This window comes from Lepisosteus oculatus, chromosome 7 (genome assembly GCF_040954835.1).
Source record: "Lepisosteus oculatus isolate fLepOcu1 chromosome 7, fLepOcu1.hap2, whole genome shotgun sequence".
Lineage (NCBI taxonomy): Eukaryota > Metazoa > Chordata > Actinopteri > Semionotiformes > Lepisosteidae > Lepisosteus > Lepisosteus oculatus.
The window spans coordinates 29,275,247-29,297,518 of NC_090702.1; the positions used below are offsets into that span (position 1 = coordinate 29,275,247).

General features: G+C 35.3%; 1 protein-coding gene across 1 annotated transcript in view; it reads left to right on the plus strand.

Moving 5' to 3' along the window:
- The window catches only part of nell2b (neural EGFL like 2b), a 129,256-nt gene that overhangs the window by 82,721 nt on the left and 24,263 nt on the right, over positions 1-22,272 (plus strand). The window contains exons 14-15 of the mRNA XM_006633621.3: positions 8,915-9,037; positions 9,497-9,592. Of these exons, the coding sequence (XP_006633684.2) occupies positions 8,915-9,037; positions 9,497-9,592 (219 nt within the window). The remainder of the gene's footprint in view (positions 1-8,914; positions 9,038-9,496; positions 9,593-22,272) is intronic.

Sequence of the window (22,272 nt, forward strand, 5' to 3'; positions counted from 1 at the left end):
ACAAATTGGTTTCATTTCCAAATCTATTTTTAGAAAGCTTGTCCCATTATTGTTGATATAATAGACTCAATAGACTGAGATAATTAATGGCAATTGGACATCTGGTTTAGATTTCAAAGTAGTCCAAAGGGAATTACCAGTTACCCAAATGCTTTAGAAAAAGAAGAATGAACATTTGGTCAATATTAAACTAATATGTAATATTTCTGTGACTAATAAGGCTACACAAACAAATCTCTGGAGTTGTGTGCATAAACGTGGATTACTGTCCACTAAGAATTCATATTTCCAAAAAATGTAGACTGTTCTTTTTATTACTTACTATGTGCAAATAGAAATATTCAAATTATGGTTGCAAAGATTTCCACAGTTGAACAATCTTTGCTATACTGCACCTCACTATGTGATTGCAATACCTTCTCAGCATGACGTGATTGCTAATGTTTAGCATGTGATGCTTTCTGTTGTAACTGACATTTGTTTAGTTCAATCTATTTGCATATAATTATATGATTTACAATGGATAGAAGAATTAGTCCGATTTGCCATGGTAAAAAATCTCTAAACATTCTAAAGTATTCTACTGTACACTATAACCATTCTGTTACTTGACAGCTTTTAGGAACTTAAGATCACTATACCAAACCAGTCAACAATAATAAATTATATAAGGCTAAAACAGTAAAAACTTAATAGAAAGCTTGATCATTTCCAGTGGTAGTTACACAATAATTGGGACAAATTGTGTTGTCAGTTGCTTGAAATTATCATAGTTACCTGTGGTAATATCAGGGAACCATAGTGTGTTTTTGAGCTGAAAAAATATAGTTTGTGATGTAGTGGATATTCAAGAACAGTTCCCCCCCCCCATTGGTATAAAATTAATGTCTTCCTCTTGAAATGCATGGGTGCTTAAGATATAGTTGTTTAAATCTTCTTTTGTTACATTTCATAGTAAACATTTCTTTGGGCTATAATTTAAGGCTGTGATGATAAACATAAAATTTTAAAACAAGGATGAAAGTATCATTTATTGAGTTATTGAGTTTACTTCATTAATGAGTGAGGAAATAACTGAGGGTCCTTTGAAATGGTAAATTCTGCCCAGAGAACCAGGTTCCGTTCAGGACTACTGTAGAAATACAGTGGTGAGTCGTAGTTTTATTCATGGGTATGAAGGTCAAGATTCACCTTTCTGTTCACAAATATACCTTTGGAACTCACTGCCTCAAAAGATTATCCTTTAATCCATTAAAAAGACATAGTATAAATCTTTGCTACTTGTTTAATTTTATTAGCTTTAGGGCTTTAGGGTACATGGTTGCTCAGCAGCTTTAATCCTCAGATAAGAGCGCTTGCCTTCCACCACTGAAGCAGAGTGTCAGGGAAGGCTGAGATTACTTAGATGATTTCCAGCTCACAATCACCATGATCAGAAGCTTAAAAATGAGCATGGGGATATTCATATGTTCTTCTTCCTTTATCTTCACAAGTCACTTTCGTTATACATATGCTAGAATGTGTGAGGTGTCAGGACGGTATACTGCAGTTGGTACCAAAGTGCTGCAGACAGCAGTGCGTCACTGCTTTTTTAAATTTTATGAATAATTTTATACTGGACTGCACTACTCTTTAAAATTGCCAGGTTGCAGAGTGAATTCTTAAATTACCACAGCTGCATGTGGTTGTCAGAAACTGTACCACCAAATTGGTTCAAATTGTTGTTTTTAAAAGTTTATTTTCTAACAAAAAATAGAGAATTTTTACAAGCTGGGAGTACAACAAGTTGGTCACAAGGGTCTAACTACCCTTATGCATAAGGCACTATTCCTGACTCCTGTGCCGCCCAAATCACCTGGTTACATGTAGACAAAACTGTTTTTATGATTTGTTTAACAGTTTGTGGTTCCACTATGTGTTTCATCCACAATTGTAATGATAAAGAACTGGAAAATTATACATCCCCAAATCATGCAAAATCAACAGCATAGAACATTAATGGACTTTGATATTTTAGTTACCAAAAAGAGAAGTATTTCAGGTTATGGTCAGATATTTTGCCAAATGTACCTTACCTACTGTATATAATTATGCCCATAAAGGATAAATATGCTTGTTGAGAATGAATCATTTATATTTCCAATATAAGAGATCATAAGGAAAGTAATATTTTAACATTTCTTTTGAGAAGGACAGGGTAAGCAGCGTTGTTGCATTTTTTTAAACACTTTTTCAATTAGACTTGTTTAGGTTACAACTGTAAATGGATTTAATTTAAGATTATAATACACAATATTCCCTTGGTCTGTATAGAAAGAACACATTATAATTTTTGCTACTTGTCCTCCCTCCAGCTAGTTGTTAGTAAAGAATAAGTCCACACTGGATAGCATCGAAAACTCAAGAGGATTACATAGTATGACTGAGCATCTAATATACATATTTTAATCATTTGCACCCGGCTATTTGATAGTGACTTAAAAGCTAGCTCTATGATTATGTATACTGCATAGCTGCTGTTGATTCAGAACTGTGTTTGGAATGGGGAATTGCAACAGTGCAAAGCAAAACATAAATCAAAGAAAATAACTACATAAACATAAAAGAAAAAAGGAACAATTAAAAATAGTGGTGTCATGATGACCACTTAATGTATCACTTAACGTTGTTTTTATCTTTTAAATTCTTACCAGGTAACAAGTAAATGTTCCTAGTAAAACAAAAATACAATTGATTTTCAAATGACAGTGCTGTTTTCAAAGCACAGAAACTCAAGAGCCCATTCAGAGTTCACAGGGGAGGTTGTTGTTAGAAATTGTAATTATAGAAGGTAATTGGTGTCATTTTTCCTGTCACAGCTTGGTGACTGCGATGGGCATAGGACATGCCCGCTGTCACAAGTAGTTAACTTTGAAGTGCTTAGTCTGCAGCTGCTGTACACAATGTTCATACCCATGATGCCATCACAGACAGAAATAATAGTATTAAAGAGAAAAAAGGAAACTCAAGGAATATAGATTTTAAAATGTTAAAATTTGCATAAAAGAGAACCAGTCTATCCAACAGGATGAATGTGAGTGATGGATTTAATCAAGGATGTAGTCCATGGCCTGATTTGTCAAAGATGAGCTGTATTTTATGGTTGTGAAGGCAACTGGATTGTAAAGCTTCTGATTTTATAATTTATGCCTTTGCTGTGTGACTTTGCTCAGGTCATTTTGAGCAACTATTGACCTCTTGTGTTTTACAATTTGAAGTCACCTTTTGATGCATACAGTACTTAGTCCTGATAATAAACAGAGTAAACTTTATCAATTTGTTCTTCAAAACCATTTTGTAAAGGTCATTTTAATTGATGAAAACACATTTACATCTGCTTCAGTATTTGGTAAGGAATACTATATGATAAACTCACACAATTTGTATAACAGCATAATCATATCTCTAAATCAAATATAGTCACGTAATACATTTTTAAAGTGCAAGATAATTGTAAAAACTGATTTTTGTCTGTGAAAAAAAATACATTAAAAATGTTAATGTTTCCTAAAGTTTTCAAATTTGGTTTTGGAAACCATTTCCAAATGAACATACTTTCTTTATTCTACAGCGTATACAGTAAGTTGCTTTTAAGCTTTTAAAGAACATGAATGCTCTCCTTATACTGTACATTGTAGAGGCAATGCTTATTAATAAAACAGGATTAAGTATTGCCATGGCTCGTCCAGAGGCCACTCTCTCTCATCTCTGTGGTGCAGGACACACAGAAGCCAATTCATGTGTTTTCTGATTTAAAGTGTTTTCTTACTGATAAGGAACCATCCAAGAATGGGGAGGTGGCCCAACTATCATGATCAATGGCCATTCCTGGCACCTATTTGTCTCTGAGATTCTTAAGAACATGTGGATTGCAGTCCTTGGGTCAGAGTTCATTGTTACTCATCCCTAGAAGGAACCAACCAGTCAGGAACCTGCAGAGCGCGTGGGTCCTGAATGCCCGCCAAACTCTCGACCAATCTATTAATTATAATTATAATTATTATTAATTGTAATCAACAACCATGTTGTTCCTCGTTAAAAACAGATGCAGAGGCCTCAGACCTTGCTACTCTGTCTGTTCTCGTGCTCAACTTGGACAATCACATGACTGCCAGTGTTGTGTGAGTGCTAGTACTCACACTTGTTCCAAGAATTAGGCCAGAGGAAGCTCGTATGTAAAGACAGATCTACCCAAGGTTTTGCCTGCAGCTGCTCTTGTGAATTGCTGGCGCCACCGTGAACGCCAAGTTGGACTCTTTGTCAACAATCTGCATAAGTTTTTATATAGCCCTAGCTCTACGCTGGAAGCAAACCGAGTTCCTTCCCCCCCAAAGAGTGTTTGCTTGGACCGTAGTCACCAGCTGTGCACAGAGAACTACTAATCAGCCACGCTATTAGTAGGTCCTTGGAGAGAACGCTGTCTAGCACGCTGCAGCAGCAGAAATCTCTCCTTTCTTCTTCCACGACTCAGAGCTTTGGTTTCAAACCGAGCCAGAACCGGGCCCGAGGAAGCTGATTGGACAACACTGCAACAGAGCCTGCCAGCGGGTCTTTGTGTTCGTGCCTCGGGAAATACAAATCCATATCTGGATAAGTAGCCCATTATTCTGCGTTGCTACCTCAAGAATTCAACTGTATCTCAACACAAGTTGATATTTACTTTTGAGTATCTAGTGTAGAATTTGTATTCATGAGACTGATTAACAAAACAGTATAGCTGAATGGTATACTGAATGAGTATTCCTTGTTTTGTAGCTCTTCATGATTAAACATCTTTAATTTTGGTCACCCTCAAAATAAAATCTGTCATCTGTATCCAGGCAGACTGTTATATGTTTTTATATGCATGTTAAATGCGTTCGGTGTATTGTGTCGCTAACTGTTCTGACAATTGGTTTTCTGGTAGCCATAAAAGAATCACGTCCTGATTTACTACCCAGTAAATTCACAAAAACCCCTACAACAAAATAAGATAAGATAAGATCATTTTTTAAGCCCTATTAGCTTGCTCTCCATGAGACACAGACACACAGACAGGGAGAGAGAAGCTTGGGGTCAGAGCGCAGGGTCAGCCATTGTACAGCGCCCCTGGAGCCGTTGAGGTTAAGGGCCTTGCTCAGGGGCCCAACGGGCCATGGCCAAAACAACCCGTCTTAATAATGTGAATATTACTCCTTACACGCTTACAGTGCTGAGAAAAAGGTTTGTGAACTCCCTAGGCTGGTCCATATTCTTGTGTATTTTATACCTTAAACATAATTAAATATCTTCATGAAAATTTTAATAAAGGATGAACTGAACTGGTGGCAACTCCTTGCACAGCAATCTTACCTGGTAGCAATGATTTCAGCTAGTTGTTCCCCATATCTGTCTATCAGTTCCTTGCATCCGCTTTAATAAATTTTGGTCCATTTCTCCTTAAAAAATTGCTTCAAGTTGGTGTCAGTTGAGGGTTTCGTTATATTAACAGCTTGCTTCTTGTCCTGCCATAACAATTCATGATCATTTCAGTGATTGTGCACTTGAATTGGTCCTTGAACAAACATCCCTGGTAATTGTATTTGTGTTGGCTTTTGCTTTTTTTCAACTGAGGAATTTACAAAGACGTCTAAAATACAGTTTTGTACAGCTACTTTGTCAAACAGAACAGTAATTTAAAATTTTCAATTTAATGGTTTTGCACTTAAGTTATTTTTATAATGCCCAGCAACTGTGACAGACAGAAATGATTAGTATATGATCTGAATGTGATTAAAACTAAAAAACCACACAGACCACAGGTATGCTGTAGAACATTTTTTTCAGAGTAAATTTTGTCAACATGAAACAGAATTTATCATAATGCGAGTTTGTCAAACTTGGGATTGCTGCAGCCTTTCCAGGATCCCTATTTCCTGGTACCTTGATCATGCAAACTTATTTCATGCAGTTCTCATTCACATTGTTGAAACAGGAAGAAAACTGGTCAACCCTTTCAGGGAACGTGAGACAATAAGTATCAAACACTGTAACTCTACAAACAAACAGTCCTCCATTTTATCCCTCTTGACCAAGGTTACACTGATCTTTGTGTCTGTCTTTTCATGTGTAATCAAGACATTAGAAAGTCACAAATTTCCTTAGTCTTGCTTCATATATCCCCAGCAACACTCAACACAATGCTTACTTATTTTTCTATCTCAATTCATTTTTCATTCCATATCCCTCCCTGCCTTACACTTTTAAACTGGAATTCATCTTCAGAATTTCAATATGTTTAGCTCAGTTTTCAACCTGTACCTACTGTTTTATTTCTTTCACCTTTCTCTCCCATGCTTTTACCTTATATTTCTGATCTCTCCATTTCTTCTTTGCTCACCTGCTCTGCAAATTAAATGTTTTTTCGTCTCACTTCGCAGCATTAACCTCTGCTTGTTCCTAAACAACATCTAAAGATGCTGGATTAAAGCACCATATGCAAGACAATGAATTCATTTTAATAAAAATTTGTCAAAATTATCTTGACACACAACTCATTGATAAGTATATTATTGCCTAATTACTCAATAAAATGAAGACAAAACTAAAATTACGACAAAATATTTGAAGCAGTAATATTTTTTAATATTATGAAATGTCTTTGTTTTCATGGTCATTGCTAAGGCCTTATGAAATTCATGGGTGAATCAAAATAACCAACATATTGTTTTTCAGTCTGAAAATATGACTCCTAAAGAAACAATTCTATATTTTGCTAAATAATTTTGGAGAAAATAAAAATACAAAATGCACAGCACAGTGAAACTGCTGTTTTGTGGTGCTGGGGCCCAGGGTTAATTTCTAGACCTCAGGTGCTACTGTATCAGCATGGATTTTGTTCTCTGGATGAGTTTCTGTTCTCTGGGTGCTCCAGCTTCCTCCCATGCTTCAAAAACATACTGGCAGGATAATTATTCTCTAGAAAATTGGCCCTACTGTAGGTGGGAGTGTGTGCTTGTCTGTGTTTGTGTGTCTGCCCTTTGATGCCCTAAGATGGACTGGTGTCCCATCTAGGGTGTATCCTGCCTTGCGCCGATTGCCTGCTGGGATAGGCTTCGGTTCCTCAGTGACCGTGAGTTGAAAGATGTGGTTAGAAAATGAATGAATGAATTGATGAAAAATACAAGATTACAAATGCCAGAGAATATACAGCAATACATTACTATTTGACTAGCCTTTATCTAATACCTGTGCCTATGAGGTATAAATTAAAAAAAGATACAATTAAATGAGGAGTATACAGAACTGTGCTATATGCTAAAAAAGGCCTTTAATGTTCATTATAAAGATGGCATAAGGATTTATATATTAATGTAACAGCATGTTACATATATTAATGTAACAGTCTGTCATTTTCCAGTTAATGACAGATACTGTAAACAATTAAAACAGGCTCACATTTTTCTGAATACTACCGTACATACTGTCAATGACTCAAAGCAATAATTGTGCTTCTAAAAGGCAAATAATTATCTGACTTCTAAAGGATTAAATAATTAGTAAATGCCTAACACAAATATGTGTTGTTCAAAAGTAGCCTGGCCAGTTAAAATCTTGCTTGGAGATTATGGTGTGCATTATAGTTCAGAAATTGCTGGTTTGAATTTGGTAGGGACAGCTGGGATTCCTTTAAGGGCAACTGTCTGTTAGTCATGTGGCTGTGGAGTGTGATGCTCGCCACTGAGCAAAAGAGACCCCTGCATTTTGTTGGGAATGGGTAAGCATGGGATTTGTAAGTGAGTGCTAAATCAACCCTCCATCTGTCTTATTCTAGCTCTTCTGTTGTCCTCATGGTTACATACTGTTGGGTGAAAACAATTGCCTGGCCTATTGTATGTCATGTGAGTGTTGTATAAATTTCTCCTGCACTGCAATAGGGACTGCAGCTGATTTATTCAAAATGTGTCAATTTCACAATTGGGGCACATACAAATAATCATGTTCTTAATACTGATGCGAAACATATAATGTTCTACATTAATGGTGTAATGCTGTGACCTAAAATATCTGTTGTTACAAAATGCTTTAAAGAAAGGGAAAATATATTTTACTGGCTGTGTTTTATTGTGTTTTTACATAATTTATCAGCCTCATACACCTAGGACTATTGACTCACATTTTTACATTACTTCTTGTTTTTAAATTCTTGCTTTAATAATGTTTTAGTCCAGAATTCAGAGACTAATGGCTGTAGGCTCTATGGCTCAAAATTTCAAACAGCAATATTCATGAAAGCATCTGCAGCACCAAACAGCATGGATTGAAGCTGTATCCCTTGTGGGATTAAGATCTCACTAATGGTCAGTTGGAGTGTATTTGTTAATTGTGAGTTTAAATTTGCAGAAATGGGAGTCCCATAGAAAATACAAAGGATGGTAAACAACAGGCAGAAAAGATAGAACTGTCCAAAATGCAAAATGTAGAATGACTGGATTTAATCAAAATGTTATTTTTTTTCTTTGTAAATTGTGTATTAAATAACAATTAGTAAGGGGACTTTATAGATCTAGAATTTGCTGAAGTCAGAAATTGATAAAGTATTCTGTTCCAAAATATGTTTTTTATAATTTATATACAGTATACAGTACAGTATATCTCACTTATATTTATGTGTATTACCCAATCAGTTCTGTCCCTTTGTTACTAAATTCTAAAATGAATGCTCAGAACTACATTTTTTTACATCCAAGGCTTGAATATTTTTACAAGATAAACAAAAAAGTTTTTTTTCGTAAACTAGAATTAGAATTGTACACACAAATTATTACTTTCTTGACAAAGTCCGATTAGAAATTGCAAATGAAAGCAATGGATGGCAACTGTTACAGTACATTCCTGAATGTCTTTCTTATTTCAGAGCATGATGAGTGTATGACTGGACAACACAGCTGTGATGAAAATGCTTTGTGTTTCAACACTGTAGGAGGCCACAGTTGTACATGTAAACCCGGATACACTGGTAATGGTACTCTATGCAAAGGTAAGAGAATTCAATCAATATTTTACATTAAACCCATTTCTTGTCCACCGATTTATTTTTTGTCCACCATTTTGTTCTTCTGTATGTCAGAAAAGTAAACACAACATGAAAACCATCCTTTTCTCTGCTCTGTCAGACATAAATACCAAGGATTTTCTGACCTACTGTACAGTATATACTGTAGAGGCCAATTGTATAGAACTTGTAAAGCACTTAAGTAAACCATGTGTCCTTAGTATTGAGAAGTCCTCATAGAGGCAGTTAGAAAAATATGGATCAAAGTGTAAATGACAATTTAATAGACAGATTTCTGTAATGTCTATCTACAGTTACATAATTTGTTATAGTGTCCAAAATAGAGAAATGGAGAGAAATAATAATACAAATGCACTAGGTGGGAATATTTTTTTTTATTCATGTGGAATTTTAGAATAATATTTTTTATGGTTCATTGCTTAGCTTTCTGCGAAGATGGATGTCAAAATGGGGGCACCTGTATTTCTCCGAACATTTGTATCTGTCAGCAAGGTTTTACTGGCATCAGATGCGAAACAGGTAAGGAACAATACAAGCCTATTTAATGCAGAATGAGAATCCTTAATCAGAAAACATGATTTTGTCATTGTGGCAGTAAATAAGTATATTATCATGGCCCCATCTTGCACCTAAAAAAGATAACTTGGAACCACTAACATTGGTATACACAGTTCCATGATTTATATCTTATTGAGCTTCTCCTTGTATGTGGATTTTATGGCTGTATCGCCCAATTAAGTGTTTGCTAGACACTACTGTTTCAGTGGTAGCAATTAATAAAGTACATCTTAGAGATTAAGCATCCCAGATGATTCCTCATTAAAATCAAAGGATGTTTTATGTTTTTGCAAGCCTCTTGTGTGTAGGAGGCCCATAAACCTTACTCATTTTATTCTTTTTTAAATACTAATGCAATACTTAAGAGTAGTGGTCCAAACACAAATCTTAGTGTAATTGAAAAAAAGAAAAACAATACTGACAAGTACCAGATTTGGTTTTGGTTAATAGAAATGGAAATCCTTTTAGCACCTATTGAATGATAAAATTCACATGTGTATTTCTTAGAAATACAGTATTTAGGTCTTACATAACTATAGCTTTTTAAAATGTGTTACATAGTCCATGCTAGTTAGATTAACTAAAAGTTAGAGTAAAAATACTCTGTGTGAGACAATGTAAATAGATGAATACATAATAAACATATCTATATCCACATATGCACAGTAATTCCCAGTGTGCTATTTTTTGCAGAATTCTGTGTAATTCAAGTAAATATTCAATGAAACTGGTTAATATGCATGGTTTATGGATGTGTAAATGAATTACCTAATGTGCTCAATATCATTCTGCCTTTTCCACTAGGTAGCACTTGAAATGCAAGCAATAAAACACAATATATTTATCTCTATTCTAATTCTGTCTGAGTGTTCTCATACTGTATATATACTGTACTTTATGTTTATATATATGATGCATGATGAATAGTTCAGGTTTTATTGTTCATTTTGAAATTGTAATGTTAAGTATTTTAAATATCTGCAGACTTTAATTGTTGTTTTGTAATGCCGGCGGCTTCACATTTAGTTTTAGGGATAATGTCTATGCGTCATAAACTGCTTTGTTTTGGGAGTATAATCAGTTGACTCCTAGTTCTAGTATAAGGTTTCATGGGTCAATTTGTTTCATACGTCTTATTGCACTAGTTTAAATGCATAACTTGACAAAAACATGAAATGACAAAATCACAAATTATGAATTTGTAAAGAATTCTAAATAAAAATTATGGTTTAAAGTAATCACTGGAGTCAAGTCCATCACCAGGGTGGCTCTCCCATCCACGGTACATTTATGACAGACAGTGCTTGAGGAAAGCTCTAAGCATCATCAAAGACCCCACAGACTGTTTAACCCTCTACCATCTGGACAATGGTACCGGAGCATTTGGGCCCAGACTACCAGACCCAGAGACAGTTTTTACCCTTGTACTATCAAACTATTAAACTCCCACCCACTCTCACCTGTGTTCTGAACCCTTACAGTGCCTCCTCTCTTTTTCAAAACTCAAACACACATTGAAATCTACCTCTACCTCACATGTCAAGACATTTACTCTCCATAATTTTGTATCATTTATTTCATTCTGTTGACGTATGATTTTGCACAACTGTTGTTGTTTTGCACATTGCCTGTTGTCTCTATCTTCTGTTTTTGCACAATTTACCATCTGATAGCTAGCTTAATAGCATTTCGTTATACCGTATACTGTACCTGTCTATGAGTATAATGACAATAAACATGAACTTGAATATATAGGGTGGCATATTGATTATATTTAATAGGTGGTTATCATTTACTGCCTCGCAGTGCTGGGGCCTTGGAACCTGACGTCTCAACTCACAGAAAGTCTCAACTTTGTTTCTATGCAATACCATTACACCACAAAGAGCAGGTTTCCTCCTTTGCTTTGAAAGGTTGAGATGTCTGTCACTGATATGGATCAGCACATTAGAAATTATCATTCGGATATACTGTACAGTATTTGGATTTATTATGTAAGACTTTTGTAAAGATGTTCAAGTAGGTAGCTGCGTCAGCATTCGTAGGCTGCAAAGGAACAGGTAACGGGTTTATTCCATGCTGAAAAGAAAGGAACACAATGTTTCGGCCGTGGAGCCTTCTTCAGGTGTGAGAAAGACAGGGTAGATGTCAAAGATTAAATAGCACAGGAGAACAAAAAGCTGGAAAAGTGGAGGAGGAGGGAGAGGGGAGAGGCAGAGAGACCACTCATGAAGTGCAAAGTGGAGAGGGGTGAAGAAAGGTGTGAAGTCAAAACCTGCATGAGAATACAGAAGATTACACAAAACTAAGTATCATTGAGAGAAGGGGGAAGGTGTGAACCTAGTTTCTGGATGAGTTTTGTTTCTGTTGTCTTTTTTCTGTGGGACTTGACAGATGTGATGCTATGACAGGAATGATACAGGGATATTATGAAAGACACAGGTCTGCTATGGCTGGCAAATTCTGTTTTTCGTTATACTGTATGCAAATAGTGATTTTTTTCTCTCAGGAATATGTTGATAATAGTGAATTAAATATGATTAATTGTATACTTGTTTATTGTGACTAGAGAATATGTATTCAATATTTTTGAAATCCTTAAAAGATTCAAAGAAGTAGCTTTGAAGCTTTTTAATTTTAAAATATTTTTTGGTAATTCTTTTAGGATTTCTACTATGACCCTGAAAATGAAACTAAAAATGACTTCTGTTGTCTTATTTTTATGAACAATAAAAGATCCTCATGTTTTTTTTTCTCATGTGCAGCTGTAAGCAGTTATTTAAAATTGGCAGGGTTGGTTGTTTTGTGCTACATCTGTTTCTTAAGGGATAAAAAAGTAGATGGAACAGGTTCTTTTAAGATTTGGGATGCTCAGTAGACCATGGCATTGCTGAACCTTCTGCACACTCAGCATATTTGAGCTAATAACTTTAAATGCCATTAAATTGCTCAAGGTTATTTTCTTACTTTATACTGTGCACAAGGCAAGTCAGTCACACACTGTAGCAATAGAGACTACAAGAGCAAAAATATATAAGGTGCCAAAAGTGAAATTCACCTCTGTAAAAGGTTCAGGAATCTATGTAAACACATTAATCCTTAACCATAATATCATGAACTGCAAATTCATGCATGTTTGCAAATACCATAACATAAATATCTTTTAGTGTCTTTTAGTATTCTCTGGAAATTCAGAGCGATGTGTGATAGGCAGCTGGTGACAGTGTACAAAATGAAGCCTATAAATAGTGCACACTGCACATGTATATTTATATTATAAATACACTGTATTTTTTTAATAGAACTGTAAAGATGTTTTTCTAATGTGCTGTAGTTATTTCTGGTTTTTGATAGGCATTACCAGTGTTGTATTTTTACTCCAAGACCTATAAAAGTTGATACTTTAGGGTGCAAATGACAAGTAAACCCAGTTTTTAGTATGTGTCACAACTTGACAGAGTCAAAGGAGTAAATATAGCACAGAATATGTCAGGGCCCTGTATCATTTTTAACAAGTCAGTTTTTGCATCATTCCAATGAATATTTCTTAATACACCTAAAATCTTGTATCTAAAATGTATCTTGTTAATCTTTATTTGTTAAGTTGTTAAGGTAATCCTTTTAATATTATATTATTGCCTTTTATTGCTACTTTAAACTCAGTTTTTTATTTCTTCTGTTTTGCTCAAGCTATATTACTCCCATTTGCAAATAGTGTTAGTTCATTTTATTAAATTCATAAAGCAGCATCTATCATTCAATTCAAGTCTCTTTAAATAACTTGCATGGTTCTGTAACCATTTGATCATCGTGTTGTGCTATTGATCAATAATACTTTGATAATTCCATTAAATTTCAAAGCTTTCAGGAAGACTATGGTAAGTTTAGCTCCAAAACAGTCTATTCTATCAAATCAGCACAGAGCATACAGTACCTATTGCATTGATTTTTTCAGGTGGTTAACATGATATTTTGAAGTGGCAAGATGCATTTATCCTTACTTCTTGTTTGTGATTAAGATTTAGGAACTATGAAAATACTTTCAAAACAGATGCCGGAATTCTAACGTTACCAAATCTGTCGTTCTAACAGTTTGTGAACTCTGGTTCCCTCCAAAAATACAGAGAAAAGTCATTGAAAAAATTAAGAAAATTACCTTGATGTGTATAGTATCTTAAGGCTATCTCTAAGGTTCTACCCTGATTATTAATTAGCAATGCTGAGTTTAATTCAAATAACAAAGTGCGATATTCAGAACAGTAAAGGCTTTACAGCAAAACCATATGTAGTACCTGCAGGTGATGAATCATTATCAGAGCAGTATTGCCTATAGCTAAAATTTAGACCCTTCCTTGCAGACTTGCAGAGAATTAGCTTTGCCTTGGCTTTGTCTTATAGAGATTCTTTTATTTGCATTTAGACCTTGACAGCAGTGAATATTTTTTTTTACCTTAGATCTGTTCTACTTTGAATGATGACTCTGTATGTTGTGTTCTTAAAAATTCTTAGAAAAACATTAGGTGTCTTTTAATGTAATGGCCTCAATGTTTTTGTAGACTAGGCCATCTTCTGAGATTTGTTTAGTATAGGATGAGAGCTGGCCTACCACTTAAATTTGCAAAAAATATATTAACAATTCTCCCCAACAACTTACTTCAGATAAAAGAAGGCTAAACGAACAGGGATACAGTTAAAACTTACTCAAGCAGTTTAAGTAAGAGCGGGTGTATTTGAAAGATACATGAGAGACTCAATACTGTAACTTATACCACTTGGGATCTCTGTTAAGGGGTCAGCTTCTATGAAAGTGTCAAAGTGTGAAGAAAATGGTCAAAAACATTATAGGGCGGCCTGTAGTGTTAAAAAAAGTGCCCTATTCAACAAGAGCTGTTCACAAGCCCACTAAAGGCTATTTTGAGCATATTACAGAGTTACAGAGCCTCTACTTCAGTGGTTCCCAATCCTGGTCCTGGTGACACACACACATTGTTGATTTTCATTTCAGCCAGAGCCAAACAGTTAATAATAATAATTCTTTACATTTATATAGAACTTTTCTGGACACTCCAATCAAAGTTTTTTACAGGTAATGGGGGCAATTTTTTATTCTATTTCCACCAAATTTGGAATCACATAAAAATGACTCCCTCCAATCAACTGCTTGGGAGAGAGTAAATAAGTTGGTAGCAAACCTACCTGCAGAGCCAGTCATAGCAGTTGCTTTTCAGACTCCAGTGGGGAGGCAACACCAACAGGAGTGGAGCCCAGAGGAGACACTGTTTTACAAACATGAAGGAGACATGACTTACCAATTCCAACCCTATCCTGAAATCATAGTTGGCTAATGACATGACTGACTGGCACCGTACCCTTTAAGCCTTTGAGGCCAACTAATACTTTCCAAACCCCACTAACAAAACAGATACAAATCCAGTACATTTATATAAACAGAAAATTATTATTAACACATCTACAGTAGGTAGCTGTGTCCCTGTTTAGAATTGCAAGGTTTAAAGCCCCATGTCCAGAGATCTGGCAAGTCAAAAACAGAATGGAAGTGAGTTAGCTCAGACAGGTACAATAAACATGCAATCTGGTATGGATCCAAAATCAAACAAACAACAATTCATTTCTCATGATATAGTCATAGTGTCATAATCATTTGCTCCAAAACATTTCAACAGCTCATCATTGTTAATCTAAAAAATGAGTCCTCTCAGAATAGACTTCTAAGGCACAAAATATACGTACTATTTGCACAAGAAGGAGAGGTACTTGTACTGATGCTTTATAATAAATCACTAATGCATTGTCCATGAACACACTGGATTAAAACATCAGTCATAGCTAGGAGGTTCACTCACTGAAAAATGATCTTTGATTCCTTGAAGGATCCGATATATACTGTAGGTCAAGAGACAAATGCATATTATTGAAGATATTACTTCAAAAAATAATTTAAGGTAGACAGAAGTAGGGACAAGTAACTCTACACAAATTATGTCAAGGTCTTTAGTTGAAAACAATTTTAAGTGGTTATTTGCAAAGGATGAATTGGTATAGAAAAACAGTTTTATGAATAATCATGGTTTACAGTAAGAACTATTTTTTGTTCCATAACTGAATTTGTTTTATACACATTTTAAATTCTTATAATTTGAGCATCTCAAAAAAAGGTTTATGTCAAGCTTAACAAATAAGATCATAAGCATTCTGTAGTAGCTATAATGATCACTGCCTGGTTTAATATTTATTTATACTAAGATGATTATTACGCTAAGATGATTAGTACTGTATAATTGGATTGTAACGCATTAAATTAATAATCTCACATTTGGGATACATGTTGTATAATAGGGAAGATTTACAATGCCTCTATAATTCATTTCAATTCATTCAATTATGAAATATCTGGGCTTTTTCACTAGCATTATTTATAAATATTTCTTATTAACATGGATTAGTGTATCCAGTTTTAAATGATAAAATGCAAAATAATTCATGGCTAGATTCCTTGTGGAGCAGTTGTTAAATAAAGTCTAACACAAATAGAGAAGTGTGTAAAAATACAGAACATGAAACATATCCTTTTCCAGAGACTTGTGTGTGTGCTTTGGGTTGTTTTATTGTTGTCTTTTATTTAAAAATACATCAAAACACTATGCATGGTGATCAACAAACACAATGCAAGATTGCCTTGAGCCTTCAGCTAAATTTGGAATTAGAGAAATTATTGAGCTGTTAATATCCACCCCCCTCCAAAAAAAATGAATGGTAGCCAAAATTTAGGTAAAAGACTTGCAAAATTCCTTTCCATTTTTTCTTTTGATATTGACTGCATTTTGTAATTTAAGATTTTAGTATATATTTCAGAAATTCCCTGTAATGGCTGTAAGTTCAGAGTACCCTATGCAAAGAATTTTAATAAATCACAGAAAAAAATATTCTGTTCACCTGTGATAGGTAGGGGAACTAATTAAGAGAAAGTAAACTGAAAGGTTTAATACATTTGATTAACTAAAAGGTTAGTTATTAATTGACTAATGGGTATGTTCTGTACACTTTATTAGATTTAAATGATTACATTTAGTTTATGACTTATTTTAGGTTTTTTACATGTAAGAGGAATTGAAGATTGTTTGCTTGCATTACACTATGCAGGTCAGGTTCAGGAAGGGCTGATGACTGAACACAGAAAAGCTTTCACATTTCACCACTCCCACTCTTAGTTGGTAGGAGAGTAATAGCTGCAACAGACCCTGCATGCTTTTTAGTGGTAACCTCTGGGAATTCCCAGTGATGTGATGCAGGCAGCTGGTGACAGTTGAAAACGTACAAAATGAAGCCTCTAAATAGTGCACATTGTGCATTGGGGCTGGAGCAAAAGCAGATGGTTCTCAAACCTTCAAGGAAATGAAGTCATCTGCATTACAGACAGGGTCTTTACTGCAAAAGTGATATCAGAAGAAAATGTGACCTTCCACAATGTCAGCTACTAAACTCACACAGTATATTGTTTAAGTAACTATGATGGACAACCATTTGTTCCACTTTAAGGTAAGGTAAAGGATATTTAAATTGCTAATGAAGAACTTAAAAGGTAACACTTATTTTTTCTATCATATATCCCAAACTGATGTTTTAATTGCCTGTTTCATCATATTTTCATTTCTTTCTTGTTTTTCTTTCTCACAGGTGAAAGACTTTAGTCTTTTCTAAGCCCTTGTGCTCTCTTTTCTGTTCTCCCTGTTTATGCCTTAGGCATCCATATGGTGGTCATCAACAGAGCTGCGGCGCCTACTATTACAATGTTTCTCACCCTTTGGGGACCAGATTTTGAGCATCAGCACAGCAAGCTGTTTAGAAAACTTTCATAACAAAAATAGGAATTTTAATGTATGGAAACTTTTGTTTTATCTTAGATGAAGGGACTTTTGCTATAAAGTACATGATTTAACTTTGAATCTAAATCAGTCAGCAGCTAATTGCTCCAGGCTGTTGTTTTCCAGCTATGAATATAGCCGAGAAAAGAGAAGTAAAAAAAGAGACATTTTTCAGGCAATGAAATAACATAAAGACTCAAAATCATCTATAGGTCTATATTTTCATTTGTTGTAAGGTTATATACAACATATAGTTAGCTTTAAATTCATTGATGAGTAATCCAATTTGTACAGAGTAATGACATCTCAGAGAAATTAAAAAAATAATTCCTTATAGTCATAATCTCAACTGGTGAATTTCAAACACTATGCTTATAGTTTTCATTTCTAAATTCCGGTTTAGTTTCTGAATTCAACAACATATGAGCATGAACAGTACATGAATTGCAAGAAACTGAAAAAAAAACTTAGCTAGGGAGACTATCACTGTTTTGTCATTAAATTTTGTTAATGGTTTTGAGACTATACTTGTTTTTAGAAACTTTGATAAATCATTAAAGTTATTTTAATACCAGTAAAGGCAATGCTCAGTTCCTTACTGTTGGATATTATTAGGGACTGAAAAGATTGTAAGGGACAGCCATGGTCTATCAATAACAGTTTTTTTTCTAATAATGAGTATGGATTCACCAAGGTCATTTAAACACATAGCTAGAAAAAGCAAGACAAATATAATGTTAGTCCCTCTAAACTAATTATCACTGATATACTGGAACAACACATTTTATAAGTACCCTGGAGCAAGTGCTGATGCATGGATCTTTTTAAACTGGAGGTGACACTATGGTCACAGAGGCTGTTCAATTCAAACGGTGAGGTTTCTAAGTCACACAAAGCAGCAAATGTATCACAACAGGCCTGCTGCTTTATAATGGCAAGAATAATTATGAACTGTCAAGAAAACAAGCTTTTTTACATTTAAAGGCCACAGAGCCAAATGTTGAGTACAGTGACAGGTGGTATTAAGAACTATCTCACAGATTGAATGACTGTGAGACCCCTGGGGATAACCAGGTGTGTTTGTCATATGAAAATATAAAAAGCAGTATTTTGAGTTATATTATTGTTTTAAATTATATTCTTAGTTTTTTTCTGTATTAGTGAAGGTAAATTGGAGTTGTGATAATGAAATAATCACAGAGATCAGAGTTTGTTTTACTAGGTTGTATAATTGTTTCATAGGTTAAACAAATACTGTATATTTACTATGAAACAATCATATTCTAAAATTTAAAAGCTTCAGAGGTACAATACTTCTTTGAAACTTTTGAGAACCTCAAAATTATAGAATAAAAACTATCTAGTCACATTAAACATGTAAAAGATTAATCTTTAATTTAATTTAAAAGAAAATTAAATTTACCAGATATCAACATCCATCCAACATCCCAAAAAAGGTATTTAATAAAACAGTTCAGGTGGGTAGCTGTGTCAGCATGCGTAGGCTGCAAAGGAACAAGTAATAGGTTTATTTCATACTGAAAAGAGAAGAAAGAAAACACAATCGTTGTGTTTTCTTTCTTCTCTTCAGCATGGAATAAATCTATTAGTTGTTTATTTAATAAAACAGTTTGTTATTATCATGGTTGTTACGTCCCAGTGTGTGTTCTGTGTGTGTTTTTTTCTATGTTCCACACTGCTGACCCTTGATTGTTCTCCCTTCCCCATTGGCCAACCATGTTGGTTCACTTTTGTTTTTGTGTGAACTTTTTTATATGAGGTTAGTTTAGGTTGTTGGGTACACTTACACACTTAGTTGATTTTATATTAGTACTATAGTTTAGTACGGGTGAGTGCCATTTTTCTTGTATGGTTTTGGGTAGTCAGTGCAGGTTAGCTAGGGTGTTGAAGACGCCGAAGACCATGTGTTTTGGGTTTTCTTTTGTAGTCAGATTAGCTTTCCCTCACTGTCCTAGCCAGCTCCATTTTTGTTTGTTATTTTCTTTCCTTTGGCACCACTCTAGTTCCTTACTCTTGTTATCACACTTCCTAGTCCCTCACCAAAACCCCCCTGCTTCCAAAAGAATTATCGTAAATGTTACACCCCTTTTCCCCTAGACACTTGGGGTCGTAACAATGGTATTTTAAGCAAAATAATTGACTTGACTATTCCGGAATGTGGAGCTGAAAAGTTGTTTATTTTCTTATCTTTTCAGCATGGAATAAACCTTTATTTATTCCTACTGTATACTTTAGACACTCCAGTGTAGCTTTAACCTACTTCTTTGGGTTTTTGTGCCACTGAAAGGTGATGTTTAAGGTTTGAAGCAAGTTTTTCTACAAATTGCCAGAACTTTTCTCCGTCTATGATGCCATCAATCTTGACTTGCTTCCCAGTCCCTTTTAATGAGAAGCAGAATTTTAATTATAACATAATGTTACCACCACCACCATCATTATAATGATGGTGTCTGAATAATGGACTATGTTGGAGTGGTGTCAGAAGTAATGTTCTGAATTTAGACCAAAAATGTATAATTTTGCCTCCCCCTAAAAACTTTTAACACTTAAGTTATCACCTGCAGAATCACTTAAAATCTCTGTTACAAACCCCATGCAGGATTTGAGATGGTTTTTAATACCTTTTATGGATTATCCAGGGCATTGTTCCCGATGCACATTTTCTCTTATCTCAACAACTACATTCTGTAGTTTTTTCAAAGTCATGTAGGTGTTCTCCATATATACGTTAAACATCATTCTCAAGAGATTAAATGGTAGAGCATCCAACGTATATTTTAAAAATCCAAGTTAACTCACTTTAGAAGGACCTCTATAAAAATATATTGTATCATGCATTTCTTTTGCATACAACTTTCTAACATTGAGAAGCAATACATCTTTAAAAATTGTCCACCTAAATAAATGTCATATTTTAGCATTGCAATAATGACTAAGCTAGTGACAAAGCCTATTTCTTCTGCACTCCTAGTGTATCTCTGTCTTGGCCATTTTGTATAGAACGAGTTGAACTGGAGCTTTTTACAGTATATATAATTCATGTTTAAATCCTATCCTCGTGATTCAAGTGGATAGGTAGAGTATGTAGTGTAGTTCCTACTAGAGTTAGAAGTTGGAATATGCAACTTCATTTGACTTGTTTTCCATTTTGCCTCAAGACAGCAATAAAATAATGTAATGAATATTAATGAGCTTTCTTTTAATTACAAAAAGGCAGAATGACAGTTCTGTCTCCAGTAGCATTGTGATTGGACAAAAGCTAATTAATATTTATATCTATAATTTACCATGACTGTGTGTTTTTGACATACAACCTAACTTGTAAGTGTGTTTCTTTGGATAAAGTAAGGTAAATATGTCCCAGGATTGTATTTGGCTCCATGATTAATATTTCAGACAGAGAGTCTGATACCTGAGCACAATCCTATTGTTATAGGCATGGGATTGTTTGCTGAGTCATGAAAGTAATTCATCATATTTAATAAGCTGTACTTAATTATCATCCTTGCTTGCTTGATTTTCCATTTGTAGCACTAGCAGAGGTTTTATGATTACCATTAATTGAGTTCCAGAAATGGCCATGAGTTCCTTCCTCAAAAAAGTAATTTTTTGTCTATAGAGTCATTGCAGTGATTGAGAAATCTCATTTTTGCCTTCAATCACAGTCCCTAGGCTGTATATTTTTTTACAGGTGGAATGCCGCCTTCTGCTGAGTTGCACATCTGCTGTTTCTTGGGTAATAGTGAGGTAAAAAAAACTCATTGAGTATTGTCTAATGGGTGGTGTCAGCTGCTTGAAATAAATCTTATTAGGCATTAATTTCCCTTTATATTTGTAAAATAAATACTGCAAAACTTTAAACATGTTTAATCCTTTTTTTGACAAACACAGCTTAGAATTGAGGGTTTTACAGAACACAGTAAATAAGTACGTTTGCAGGGATAGATATTGTTCTGCTCACCACACTGTTATGCAGCAAGGTGTATTGCAGTTGCAGTTGCCGGTGGCCACACCTCCACTCTGCCCTGATCACCATTGAAACAGCTTAAACAGAGTACCTGGCCACTATGAAAACTCTTGCAGTACCAGCTGCTCTGAGAGTATTTAAACCCTGATCAGTCTCTCCTCGGCAGTCCAGCATTGACGTTCAATACTGCACTCCTGAGCCAACTTCCGCCGTCCCAGCGGAGCCCTTCTTGTTCCTGTTTTTCAGTTCTCTTGGGCTCTGTCTGGGAGCTTTGCCTGCAGCTGTGCACTCCAGGGCTTTACCTGGCTGCTGAGCATGGATTGGATGACAGGACTCCGCTATGGACACACACCTCACCAGACAATAACCCTTGGCCCGGTCTGTGGCACATCTCCCTAGCCTGTCCTGACAGTGGGAGTAGACTCCTCTAAGAGCTTGAACCCTGTGGATGATCGACATGACTGGGAGTATTCTGCCCAGCTTCAATGCCAGACCCCTCAGCCCTGCACTGCACCATGGAACCAAGTACAGCTCCAGAACCTTGTGGCTCCTCATTTCCTGCTCCTGCTCCTCCACCACTCCTTTCCTGTGTTACAGTCCCTCTGCCTGCATGCACTCTGGCAATCCCCAGGGCAAAGTCCTGATGGACTGCCTTCACCTTGAGGCTGCCCCCACTCCCAGAGCCCAGCTGCATTTTCCTCGGCAGTCTCTCTTCAGGCTGGCTATGTGATAATCTTGCGACTGTGATGCAGTGAGCTGGCCATTGGGCC